Source organism: Fukomys damarensis, unplaced genomic scaffold (assembly GCF_012274545.1).
Source record: "Fukomys damarensis isolate Sample0158 unplaced genomic scaffold, DMR_v1.0_HiC HiC_scaffold_18, whole genome shotgun sequence".
NCBI lineage: Eukaryota > Metazoa > Chordata > Mammalia > Rodentia > Bathyergidae > Fukomys > Fukomys damarensis.
In genome coordinates this window covers 30,347,725-30,361,355 of record NW_022900930.1, presented here as the reverse complement: position 1 = coordinate 30,361,355, position 13,631 = coordinate 30,347,725, and the positions used below count along the sequence as shown (strand labels likewise).

The window sequence follows — 13,631 nt, the reverse complement described above, 5'->3', positions numbered from 1 at the left end:
ATTTTTTTTTTTTTTTTTTTTTTTTTTTTTTTTGGAGCCTGGGTACCAGCGATCTAACTCGGGACCTTGCAGGCAGCACCACTTTTGAGCTAAAGCCCCGGCGCCCCTGTGATCTTCTGGACGCGCTGGAGCTCTTGGTTCTTTAGACCAGTGTCCTTCTCTTTCACACTCACCAGCTCTTCTCCATGTCCTTCTCTGGCTCTTCCTCCTTGAACAGACCCACAGACGTTGGAAAACTCCCGAACTGTCCCTAGCTTTCTGTTTTGTAATGCACCCTCTTTCTGTAGATGATCTCATCTACCGCCACGGAAGGAAATTCATTCTCTCAATGTTTATCTCCTTACACACGCACACATGCACGCAAACACAAAAATTATCAAATTTAAACTCCATTTCTCCTGCCAGGACTGTTCTCTTTGCCTTGAGGTCTCAAGGAGAGGTGTGGGGTATTTGTTGTCATGTAATTTTCTTTCATTAAAACACACACATACTAATTTAAAGCTTAATAGGAGTAAATTCAGTTCATAAATATGTGTTAGTACCATTAAGTACAAATTGCTATGAAAGCATGCTTTATTTAAATGTAGTAAATTTAACTCATGCGACTATTATTCTATCAGAACACATAGTTTCTTTCAGTATTTGACCATCTTTAAATGTTCAAGAAGAGACTCGGAGAAAACACATACAAAAGTTATATAATAAAGAACCAATGCCCAACATATATAAAAACTGTAAACTTTAACAAAAAGGAAATGAAAAACTCAGCGAAGAATAAAAGCCACCTCACTAAAGAAAGTATTATAATGATGGTAAATAATTACATGACAATGTGCTGAACATTATGTCATGAAGGAATTATACATTAAAATGAGATACCCTTATACATTCATTTCGATGTATAAAATCCAGACACTAACAACCTCAAAATGTTGGTAATGAGGTAGCTCACCAGAAATCCTCACTCACTGGTGGTGGGAATGTAAAAATGGAATAGCTACTTTGGAAGACACTCTGGCAATTTCTTACAAAACATATTTTTACAATATAATCCAGCAATTGTGCTCCCTGGCATTTACTCAAAGTTACTTAATACTTTGAACCACACAAAAATCTGCCTAAAGATGTTTATGGCAGCTTTATTCATAATTACCAAAACTTATAACAAAATATTTTTGGTGGATAAATGAGAACACAAACTATAGTACATTCTGACAATGAAATATTCAGCACTAAAACAGCATGAACTGTCAAGCCATTTAAAGACATGGAGGAGTTTTAAAGCATTTTACTAAGTACAAGAAGTCAACCTGAAAAGCTGACACACTATATAATTCGAACTGTATGACATTCTGGAGAAAGTATCACTGTGGTATCAATACAAAGACCGGGGGCTGCTGGATGCCTTCGGGAGGAAGGGATGTATAGGCAAAACACGAGACTGTTTAAAGCAGGGAAACTAGTCTTTATTTTGTTACAGTGCTGATAAAAGTCATACTTTTGTCCACATCTACTGAGTGTACAGCACCAAGAGTGGGCCTGGGTAAACTATGGACTTTAGGTGACAATGCCACGTTAATGTAGCTTCGTCTATGGTAGCAGGATGTATGATCTCTGCAGTAAGGGTGCTGGAAGTGAGTGTGGGACAGAGGCACAGGAGTGTTCTGTATATTTTACTCAATTTTTCTGTGACCCTGAAGCCATTCTATAAAATAAAGCCTATTTAAAACAATGTCCTTTCTATAGAACCTATTGAGCATTATTCCAGAGCATGGTTTGCACATGAGTTTCAGGTTGACTGAGATCAAATCTTGAATCCAGCACTGCAAACCATGCCATGCTTAGAGAGATAATCATGTTTTCTTCTGTGAATCAGACTAATAATAGTAGCTACTGTGTGCTTAAAAAAATGTTAAAATATTTTAAATACCTAAAATGGTACCAAGCATGTAGTAAATAGTACCATTGGTTATTATTTTGATATTAACATACATTAGTCAATTTGTCCCTTTTGAGATTAAAATTCCCAAATCGTTGGTTTACTGACTTATTTATGTATTCACTCACATTGCATTTTAAAATAAAAATGTTATCTTTTAAAATCAAAATGCCACAAATCTCACACACTGTCCTAATTTGTTTGGTTTGATATCTGAACCTTAGCAAAGCATTTATTTTTTCTAATATTCATCCCAAAAGGTATGGAAGTGCATTCAAGTAGGACTTATGTGTTTAGCTCCTTTTAAGCTCAAAGTATTATAAAGCAATATTTAAAGTATATTGAATTGAAATATATAAAACCAACGGGAAGACCTCTGATTAGGATGAGCTTGAAACTTTACTGGTTAACTAAACCACCTACTGATGAGATGATCATATATAAATACATATAATTTATATAAACAACATTTAAAATATAAAAAATTACTTGTGCATGGTAGAATAAAGTAATTTAGAAAAATAAAGTTAAAATTCCATTTTTGCATTACTTTGTCTATTCTTAATATTCTTTCTATCCAAGTTTGTAGTTTTAATCTCTGCATCTCATAAAGTTTAAAAGCTTGAAAAGAGATTCGGTGAAAAACTGAAATCTCCTCAGACAAAGAAACATATTTGTTTTTAAATGGATGGAAATGATATGAAATTGATTGTGCAGAATGCTAAAAAAAATACAATTTAGGAGAAGAAATTGTGACTCTCAGGATGCTGATTCTTGGAGCTCAGCAGCTGTGCTAAAACAGAAGAATATTATATTTACCACATATTCTTTACAATCAGAAAAGGAACTGCTTACCAACTATCTATTTTTAATCACCACTTCTGTGTTGTGAGGAAAAAAGAAGAACTAGTGGGAATTTGATTGCCTGTATTTGTTCATAAAATTGACCAAAGTAACCTTCGTCATGTGATTTTTGCACAGAATGCAACACCTTATCTGATGCTGTTTCCCCCCTATTTTATGCTTTTCATATAGTTATACTTGAAAGTATGATGTAACATTAAAAAGTGACCTAAGCTTTTATAACCCCCACCTTTTTTTTTATAATAAAATTCTCTCCAGAAAGATAAATACAATAGTACTTTCCAGTGATTAATTCTCAGAAAGTCGTTTCTAATGTTCCACTAAAATCCTGTTTTCCTTTTGGCAGATTTGGACATCCATATAACATGCTTTGATTGAATGCTGGCATCTGAACAATTAAGATCTACACAGCACAGGAACTGTTAATTCATTCAATGACATTTGCTATAATAGCAAAATAAAATTGCTTTTATTACCATTGTTAATTCTCACTCTGCTCCTGAAGTTATGTTGCTTGTTTGAAATTAGTTTTTAACCTATAAAATGGAAATAATTAAATTTACATTTTTATGATTACTTATAAAATTAAATGTGTTATCATAGAGGCGATAGTTTAACACAATGCCCATTATTGGCAATTGTTAAATATGTATTAGGCCCACTTCATCATATGACGAACACTTATAGAGTGTGGTACCATATGATTTTTTTTTAATGTTGGGCTTGGAGATGAAGGAAAGTAATCAGTGTTTTGTCTGAACTAAAATTTCTGGTCTTGGGATTATTCTTCAGATTGTTGGAGTTCCAAAGTCCTTGAAATTTAAATATGCTTCTATTTAAATAATCTATGGGATGGTAATTATTTAGTCTTGACATTTCAATAAGAGATAGCTAATACATAATTATTGGGGTAGAAACTTTGCCTAAATACTTTTTTTTTTCTTTTGTGAGAGGTGGGGTACTGGGATCAAACTCAGGTCCTTGTGCTTGTGAAGTAGGCGGTGGAACGACTGAGTTAAATCCCCGGCCCTGGCCGAAATACTTTTATATCTCCATTTCCTTTCTACAACTATTAATATATGTTGAGCTTGAATTTGTTAGAGATAGAACTTAGCACTTCTATCTTAACACCAACTACAAGCTAATTATAACAATTTAGATAAAACTCGTACCAGTGGACATGTCAGCGGGCTATTATTTGAGACATGATAAAGATTTCTGATTTTCAAGTATTTTCTTGAATTTCTAGTGTTTTAAGTTCAAAGTAAGACCTCGTGGCATCTCTCACAAAATACTACTGAATACGTGTTTCTGAAAGAGATACAATATCCCGTATGCAAGCACAACTTTAGTAGCTAGGCATGTAGGCAGGTGTGACAGAGTCCACCTCATAGGTAGAGTCTCTCATGTGATAACGATTTTTTCTTTCCCACCACCAAAGCAACAAATATATAAAAGTAATGTGGTCAGTGTTCACCACTAGGACAAAGAACAAACAAACACATAGGTCCTTAACCTGTTACTCATTAAAAACATGATTTATGTTTTCTTCTGAGGTAGACAAGCGCATAAAAGCAGTTTTTGCTCAAAACTATTACTCTTCACTTTGGCCTACAGATGCCCAATAGGTAATTAAAAGCAAAACAATGCTCAACCCTCATTTTGTATCCTTCATTATTTTAAAACTTTGGAAATGGGTATGTTAATCAAAATAAGGTGTATCAACCTCCAATTTACCTATCCTATTCCAACCCCACTTCAAGACCGAGGACACCAAGAATAACTAAAGCAATTTTCAGGATTAACAGGAACATTTGATTGCTACTTTTTTCAGTGTCCAGTTCCAGATCCCTCTCTGGAGCAACGCCTTGAAGCCTGTAGACATTGTCCTAACCTTGTAGTCACCTGTGCCCCAGGAAAAACAGAGCCTGGCAGACAACCCCATGATGAGATCACCCTCCTAAGCAAAATCATTCATGTTGCTCTTCAACTGATAGGGTTCTTGGAAGCTACAAATCCAGGACTGAGATGATTACTCATGGACAGAACTCCATCCAGTCCACTAAAACACCCCATGTGGGATAGCCTGACCCACCTTTTCAGGACAGTGGCCCTTTGGCTTTCTCAACCTACAGCCTTTTCCTGTTTTTTCTTAGTTTCCTTTTTTATAAGACTGGCTTGATCATCATTCACCATAGCTGTATTTCCCTTTATTTTTCTTACTTGGAAATTAAAGCTTTTCTCTACAGATGTGTTGCTTTTGTTTTTATTATCCTAATGCAGGAATCTATGCTAGTTGGTGACAAAAACACATTTGACTCATATGGAATGAATTATGGGTTCACAATTGCTTAATTATCTGTGTTAAGCCAGACTTTATTCTTCTCTGTTGATCCTTCCAATTTATTTTTTAATAACAAGCGAGGAATGTGACAAAATGAGTACTTGTTTGTGTATTGTGTTTAGAAACACAACCTTGAATAGAAGAGTCTGTGTGGTGAACCATGATCACAACAATTTGGAGTGCTAGACTGGGACACACTCATCCCTCAGTATGCAGAAGAGTCACTGTCCACTTTATTCCTCTGCTTGGTCAACCCATTCATTTCCTTTTAAACTCTGCCTATATCAGTGGTCATTACTCATTAATTACTTCTCTGACCCAACCAGTGTGTCAACTTAAAGTTTGACTATGACAGTGAAGGACTTCTCGGAGTCCATGTAACAGAGCAGGAGGATGGACCACAGTTGAATATTGACCATGGCTATGCCCTCACTAGAGTGTGGAGAGAAAAATCTGCAAAAAAGAACAGTTTAGAAAACACAGAGCAAGGAAATATTGGAAGTATTTTGACTTTGATAATTCCTCCAGTTGTTCTGGTCCTCTGACCTGTACCTCTGTGTTATGACTCCAGGGCATAAACTGTTGATACATTTCTAAGAAAATGATGAAAACTGAGAGGTGCTCTTTTATCTTTATCTATTATTGTAAAACTCTAAAATTCTGTCAAAGCAATGCCATTACATGAAGAACAGAAGTTCTTGGTTAGTGAAAAATATATAAGGATCTGTGACATGTAGACATGTTAATGAAAGTCCTGGTGGGAATAAAGGTGAATTGGCCAGTGAAAACAAGGAAACAGTACAGACATGCTAGGTGTGGAGGTTAGCATTACACAGAGCATGCCAAGGACAGATTTTGAAGATGGACAGGATCACAAACCAAGCAGACTGGACAAAGATAGACTGCTTAACCATTTGAAATAAGATTGCCTTGCCTGTCATACCAAAAAATCAGAGGGAGTAATGGTTAGGAATGCTATAATATTCATTCAATTGTAACAGTGCCAGAAAGGTAATGTAAAACTCAAACAATCTTATCACTGAATTTATATTAGTTAACTGTTTTTTTATCTGCATGAATAGACAAAGGCTTAAATAGGGTTCCAAATATTGTGTTTGAGATAAGGAAGAGAATTAACCCTCAAGGGTAGGTGTGTAATAAAACAAGCTCTTTGCCAAGAAAACAAAACGAACATCAAATGAGAAGCCTTAAATTGCTCTTCTCGATGGCATGTTTTGACTTGTGGCTCTGGTAAGCTCCCCAAACGCTTTGAGGTTTTTACTGTTTGTCAAATCATGGAAAATTTTAAGATTTTATCTAACCAGTCATGTAGCTTTGAGATTAAAGCAGTGCCCCCAAACCCTGAAGAGACTAGTGACTGGCTTATTTACTTCATAGGATGTCAATTTCTTTTACTTTCTGCTTTGCTAATAACTTGGAGACAGAAGTATATTATAGATAAATTCATGGGAGAAAATGATAATCTAATGGATAAGTCTTAAGGAGACTTGTATCAGGCTGTGTGAATGTGAATTTCAGTTTTGCTGTGTACTTGTGTAAATCGGGGTGAAGTACTTCAATTCTCCTGCTTTATTTACTGAAGAGATTACAGAATCTACTTCATAGGATTTTATGAGGATTAAACGTGATAATGCTTGCCCAGTGTTTCATAGGATATCAGGATGTTATAGTTTGGACCCTGAGACCCTCCCAAAGGTTCATGTGCTAATGGCTGGATCTCTATCTAGGGTAGGGCTACTGAGAGACAGTGGGGACTCTAAGAGGTGGGAACGTACGGGGTCCTTAAGTCACTGGGGACCTACTCTTACAAGGAATTCTGTAACCCTGCCAGTCCTCTCTTCTGCTTCCTGTCTCATGATGTAAGAGGTTCACTCTGCCACTAGTTTTTGCTGTAATTTTCTGCCCTTGCAAGAGGTACAAGGCCACAAATTGCTTGATCTTGGGTCAGAACCTTCAAGACACGAGTCCAAAATAAACTGCTCTCTTTAGAACTTAATTGTCTCAAGTATTTCATAATGGTGATAGAATGCCATCTAACATATAGGTAAATAGTTAAGGACCCAAAATATGTTCATTGTTATTGTAATTTTTGTCTGTTTTATTTAGAGACGGGTCTCACTAAGAGACCTCAAAGGCAGGCCTCAAACCTGCACTCCTACTTCAGCCTCCCAAGTAGCTAGAATTGCTGCCCTGGTCATATATTCAAACATATTAATTGTATAAAAGGCAGTAGCACTACATCACATCTTATTCTTGCTTCCTGTAAGGAAATGATCCTAGAAAGTCCTAAATTCATCCAATCCTGAGGATCTCCAAACTTCCTAAGGATGTAACCAGTACCTCCATGGTAAAAAGACAACGGGCTGTCTGTATAGCATTCTTGGTTTGCCAAACTTTGCTGGACCTATTACCTTTATAGAAAGTATCCATGGAATTATCCCTTGAACACAGTTTCAATTTTTCTGTACATTTACATTTTAGAGAAAATATTCAATATCTCTTGCCAATTCTGCAACTATTTATATAATTCTCATAATTTTCCAATTATACATTTCTTTTAAAAGAGTATAAATTTACCTTTCTCATTTTGCCTTTAGGGTTTAAACCTTTAAGAACTTAAAATTTTGCTGTCTCTAAAGCATATATCATTTTCAAGGATTGTTCATGCTCTCACCTTTTAATATATCTTTAGAATTGAAATTTAATTTATAAGTAGATGTCATATTAGGGAAAATAAGAAGAATATCCAGAATGACTCAAAGAATTAGTTTTGTAATAGCTTTAGCAATGATATTTTGACTTTAAGGAACCCAGAAAATCAGATGCTAGTCCATTTTTTCAGAACTTCTAAATAAAGAGATTTCTAAAGCTGCCTAGTGTCAACTTTTCAGTCATATTTGGGACCATCTGACTTTGAACCCTGGAGGGATAAGAAGAACGTCAAGAATCAGGCATTGATTCAGTCACAGATAACTCTACCTGATTCTCCAAATACTACTGGAGCTGGGAGAGTGGGGTGAGAAGTAGTGATTACTATTTTGAAATCACCACAAAAACTGAAAGCTACTGAATAATCTAAGAAGCCACTGCTATTTTTTTGCATGAATCATTTAGATTTATTGTCAGTGTCAATCAGAATTTAAACTTCGTAATTTCACTTACACTCTCTTTTTCTTTTTACTTACATTCTTTAGGAACCATCCCTTTCTCTTAAACTCTAAGTCTAAGTTGTTCCAAAAACTTTTGTCAGAAGTTTATAGTTACTACTGAGGAGTAAGATATTGGCTGATATTAAATCACATTATTTTGAATGAAACATAGCTTTGAATTTGTATGGCACCAGTCCATAAGTCTTTAGTGTGGCAAAAATGATCAACTATCCAATGAAATCCATTTTGTTTTTAGGCACCTAGAAAGAATATATTTCTTAGACTTTTACGTAATGAACCATCAGATCAAGTCCTGTACTGGAATGTGAGCAAAGTGAAGTTTGTTATTACTGGGCTGGGGGTTTTGAAAGCTCTGCCTGTCACATGTTCTTTTTCTCATTCTACTAAAGAGAAAGGAGTCCGCCAGTTCCACAGCAACCTTGTTGAAGATGCATACCTGTTAACAACTTTTTCAGACTGCATACGGTAGAGAAATCCTGCAAGGAGCGATTTACCCTAGGCTGATATATGATAGAGGAATGAACTCATACTACATTTAAACTGTGACATGAAGGATCTATTTATTAAAGCAGTTTAGCATATTCAGACTATTACGCATGTTTTTAAAAATTACACTCATAAAATCATATAGAAATAGAGATAGCTTAACTTTACTTCAGTTCTTTTTGCTTTGTCAAAGATACTTTCTCCTGCATTACTGTTCAGGGTATCACAGTAATCTTTGAAAACCAGTAACTGGAAAAATATATCTATAGTTTGTAAAACGGTGCTGCAGTAAGATAACTTAAAATGATGCGACTGCAAATAAGTATATAGTTCAAATTTGTGATAATATGAAATAGTGAATTCCATAGACTCATAAAAAACAAAAAAAATTAAACAATGTTTCAATTTCAAACCCGAGTCAATGATAAATTTACTTGAAAAGACTTACTTTTGCCATCCAAATTATCAATAAGAAATGTTACTGTTAACGTGTTAATTGTCCTTACCTGCTAAAGATGACATATTAATAATGACGCCACCTTCACCTCCATGTTGCTTACTCATGTAATCCAAACCAAGGTAGGTTCCACTGATAACAGAAGCCTAATCCGGAGGCAGAAAAGGGAAAAACAATGTAACCATTAGCCTTTATCACATATTTAAATATTGCACTTATTAATGCTATGGCAGATACCTAGGGAGATGTCTGCAAGTTTAATCAATGAAAGAGTTTGAAATGTTTTTTAAAAAAATATTTTAAAAGTTACCCATTGTTCCTGGATTCTCTCTTGTTTGCCTAAGAGTTGGGTAGCTTGTCATGTCTCTACAAAGCTTTATTTAGTTCCCCAATATGAAACATTATGATAAAGGCTGTATTTTAATATATTTTGCCATTTTAACTTAATTCTCAGGATCTTAAAGAATTCCATGCATTCTTTTTTTCTCTTGAAAACATTGGAGGCAAATTTTACTTCTTGCTCTCTTTTTCAAGTATTCCACATTTGTCTGCACTACTTAATTCTCCAGGATTTTGGAATACAGAAAGGCAGATATCCTTCATGTTCAACACGGTTTTTATTTTCTCCTCTCTTCTTTCCAATAAAATTTCACCTTTGTTTTTCTCTGCATCTTTCCATGTAACAGAGTAGAAGGTGATCTTCCACTTTAGTGTAGACACAGATTAACCTAATTCAGTCCCAGAAATCCCATTCTCCTCCACAGAGTCTGTATCAGGAGGCAGGGAACGGCCAGTTCCGGCTGGTGAGTCATGAGGGGCAATCAGCTTGGGTGTGCGGGACGGGATGCTGCTGAGAAATGTACCTGTTGTTCTTAAGAAAAGTGGAAAGAGATGGCTATACGTGCACTGACTGAAATGGGCATTTTGCTAACATCATGAAGAGGAAACCAGAAGGAAAAGCTGGCAGGTGGGTGACACGAACACGCACTCAGTCCTGATCCTATCACTGGCCTGCGCTATCAAATATTCCGGAACTCTTGTATGCAATTGGGTAGTTGTTTTATCTTGTTTGAGTGGAGATTTTCTGCTCTTCAGACGTATAGAGTTCAGTAATGTGTGCTATTCAAAATTTATCACTCACTTCCTACTGCTCTCCTTAGAGCTAGTTTATTGTTTTGCTACTTCTCATGCAGGAGCTCTTTGGTGCTTTCCTTCTAACATTTAAGATTCACCACTGTGCAAAGTGACCTACTTGAGTAGGGTAAAACAGTTATTTGAAACCTCATTTTTCCTTTTACATTCAAGAATTCCTCTCTCTTCCAACTCAGACTTTTTTAAAGTGAAAAATTACCTTTTGATTTCTTAGTTCTTCATGCTGTACAACATTCAAAGAAAATAATTTACTAGCAATGAGTCTGACACTGAGGGAGCACACTGGTGTTTAACTTCTTTTTATTTAAAAAGTTCTTTCTTGGGGGAGGGGGGAGGGTTACTTGATAAGTATTCAGAAATGCCTCTTCTTTCTAATAGTAGCTCTGGAACAACAACCACCAAAACAAATAAATTGCAGGTTCTTTTCGTTTAAGCTGGGTGTCAGTTTGCTATGAAGTAGGCTTGTGGAGAATAAATAACTCTTCACATGATTTCCTTTAAAAAACTAGACACTGTTTAAATAAGAAATAATATAGATGGCTGAAATTACTGCATTCAGGTATATTCTGTTTGTTTCTGCCCCAGTCTTCAGTGTGTCTGAACAAAATTCCTGTTTTCAAGCACTGACACTACAGTTCTAATCTCAGACACCTACAGTGTCTCTGACACCCAGCTTTCTTGTTTTCAGTATCTATAACATGCAGCCAGATAGAAAAGTTTTATTTTCTTTTTTTGAATTTTTTTTTTTTTTGTACCAGAGATCGAACTTGGGTCTTTGTGTTTTCGAGGCAGGTGGCGGAACCACTGAGCTAAATCCCTGGCCCTATTTTCTTTTTTTGGTAGTAAATTTTATGCCTAGGTTTTTGGTGGAGCAGAACAAAACATTTTTCTTATTCATTCTCAGTTTAAGAACTGAATGATTTTTCAAGTGAAAGAGTTTATGGGATAAATCCACACAGCAGGTCTAATTCTTTGATTGTACATAAATTCTATGTTTCGTCCTTTCTCCTTTTAACATTTTTCCTTCTGTCAGATCTTCTTAGAAAAACCAGAGAATAAATGTGTCCTCTTAATAGATTATTTTGTCCTTAAGGAATGTTTATTTATTTTAAAGATTAGGTGATTATATCCTACATCATAAAAAGAGAAAATTATAGACATTTCTAGATACAAACACAAACTAATTTGAATCTATATTATTATTTCTGCTTACTTCATGAAGGTAGTTAAAATTCTGTACTGTAGCTGGTTCAAAAACAATCCTATGTCTAAATCCGTGTGGTTAAAGAATAAAGCAACACTTCCATTACTAATGAAATGATCAAACTGACACATTCTTAAGTTTTTGGTTATGAAGAGATAACATTTATATGTAATTCAGAAGTAGCAATTGTGTTGTATTCCAAATACTAAATTATTTTAAATTAATTATAGCACTCTTCAACAAAACCATGCTCAAAATTCATCTAGGCTAAGAATAATTCTCTAGTAACAAAGATAAATGGACCTTTGTCCATTTAACAGTCCACTTGTTTAACTGTGTAGTCATTAGGCATTATATCTTCTACAAAATATGTGAATATGTCAACACAAGTTTTTCACTAATGAAATTTTCGATCCATCACTTCTCCTTTTCCTTTATCTTGTCTTCCTTTATTCCTTTACTTTCCTTTAAGTTTGCTGCTCATGTATTTATTTTTTTTTTTGCATTGTCCTGTAATAAAAATAATTGTGGGAGCTAAATCAAGCAACTGTACTTTTTGGGTCCTTGTATTTTCTTCAGAACAGTTCTCAAAGAGTATTAATAAAGGTATCATTTTTTTCTTAACCCCATTTTCATCCTTTCTTTTTTCATATTAAAATATTTTTCCACTTTTTTCTTGTAGTGCTAAATATAATTTTCCTTCCCCTTGATGGAACTACTTATAATACTGGAGATCCCCTTTGTCATATAGTTCAATTAGTCCTGTCAATATTGTAAAGTAGCAATGGAGGCAAAATGGTTACTAATTTAGTTTGTAAATCAATATCTTTGAAAGTCAAAAGTAAGTATGTTTAGGAATACTATCTATCCATTTCCTTAAGTCCTTATTAGAAGTCAAGTAAGGCAGAGGAAGCGATATTAAAATGGGGCATGAGAAAAATGTAGTCTTGATGCGTGGAAAGCAAATGCAATTGAACTATACTACGGTAGCTGTTTCACATCAAACTCAACAATCTCCGAGGTAGGAAGTTCATCCTTCCCCTTTTCCAAACTGGGACACTCAATGTCAAAGAAATAAAATAATAGTTCATAAATTGTAGATTCAGGACTATACTTTAGCTTCGACTAATTCTAAATCTACTCTTCTTATAGAGCCAAATTTTAATCAGTTAATACATTTCCGAAAAAATTTACCAGTATTAGCTAACTATATTGTTTAATTTTTATTTAATTATACTAAAAAACTCAAAATGTATTAGTTGTATGTCCAAATTAGATCGTAGTTCTGACCTGAATAGGGTTATTACAATTTCAAATAGTTAAAAGCAAGAAAAGTATATTATATATTGCCTGGTTAATATTCAAAGTTAAGTCTATTTCCACTCAGTTGCCAGAGTGATCGTCAATAGATTACGAAGACTCAGTCTTTACTGGACAGTCTGAGCGCTGAGCTCTGAGCAGCTATAAATAACAGTGCTGTTATTGGCTTCAGACAAAAGATGAAGCATAAAACAGTGGAGTGAAACGAAGACTGGGAAAGGTTTGATGTACGTTATGGCTCATATTTAGATGTTCGCCCAAGGCCTCAGGCGGTCGGTCATGGGTGAGACATTTTGAGAGGAAACTGGATGTAGAGTGTGTGATGCTGGGATTGATTCATGGTGCAAGGCTAGGCTCAAGGCTGCTAGCTGTGAGCACTTCCTGCTGTAAGGAGCCTGGATAAGATAAAAAGGGGGAAAAAATGCTGGGAGGGACCCTTGTTGCTTTTTGCTGTCTTCTGCAATGAACTGTTCCTTCTCTGTGACGCCACTCTGCTATGGGCTATCCTGCCATGGGGCCAGTCAACTAGAGACTGAAACCTCTACGAACTGTGAGCTAAATGAATCTCTCCTCCTTTAACTTTGAGGGTTGAGTATTTTGTCTCAGCAACAAGAGAAAAATAACTGAGACAGTGTATTTTGTGTGGCAACAGTGATGAGATCAGCAGTGTAAAG

At 35.3% G+C, this 13,631-nt stretch overlaps 1 protein-coding gene across 1 annotated transcript in view; it reads right to left on the bottom strand.

Annotated features, from left to right (window-relative positions):
* Hpgd (15-hydroxyprostaglandin dehydrogenase) overlaps positions 1 to 13,631 on the bottom strand; it is a 35,540-nt gene that overhangs the window by 9,594 nt on the left and 12,315 nt on the right. Inside the window, exon 5 of the mRNA XM_010629818.2 lies at positions 9,331 to 9,427. Coding sequence (XP_010628120.1) covers positions 9,331 to 9,427 — 97 coding nt within the window. The remainder of the gene's footprint in view (positions 1 to 9,330; positions 9,428 to 13,631) is intronic.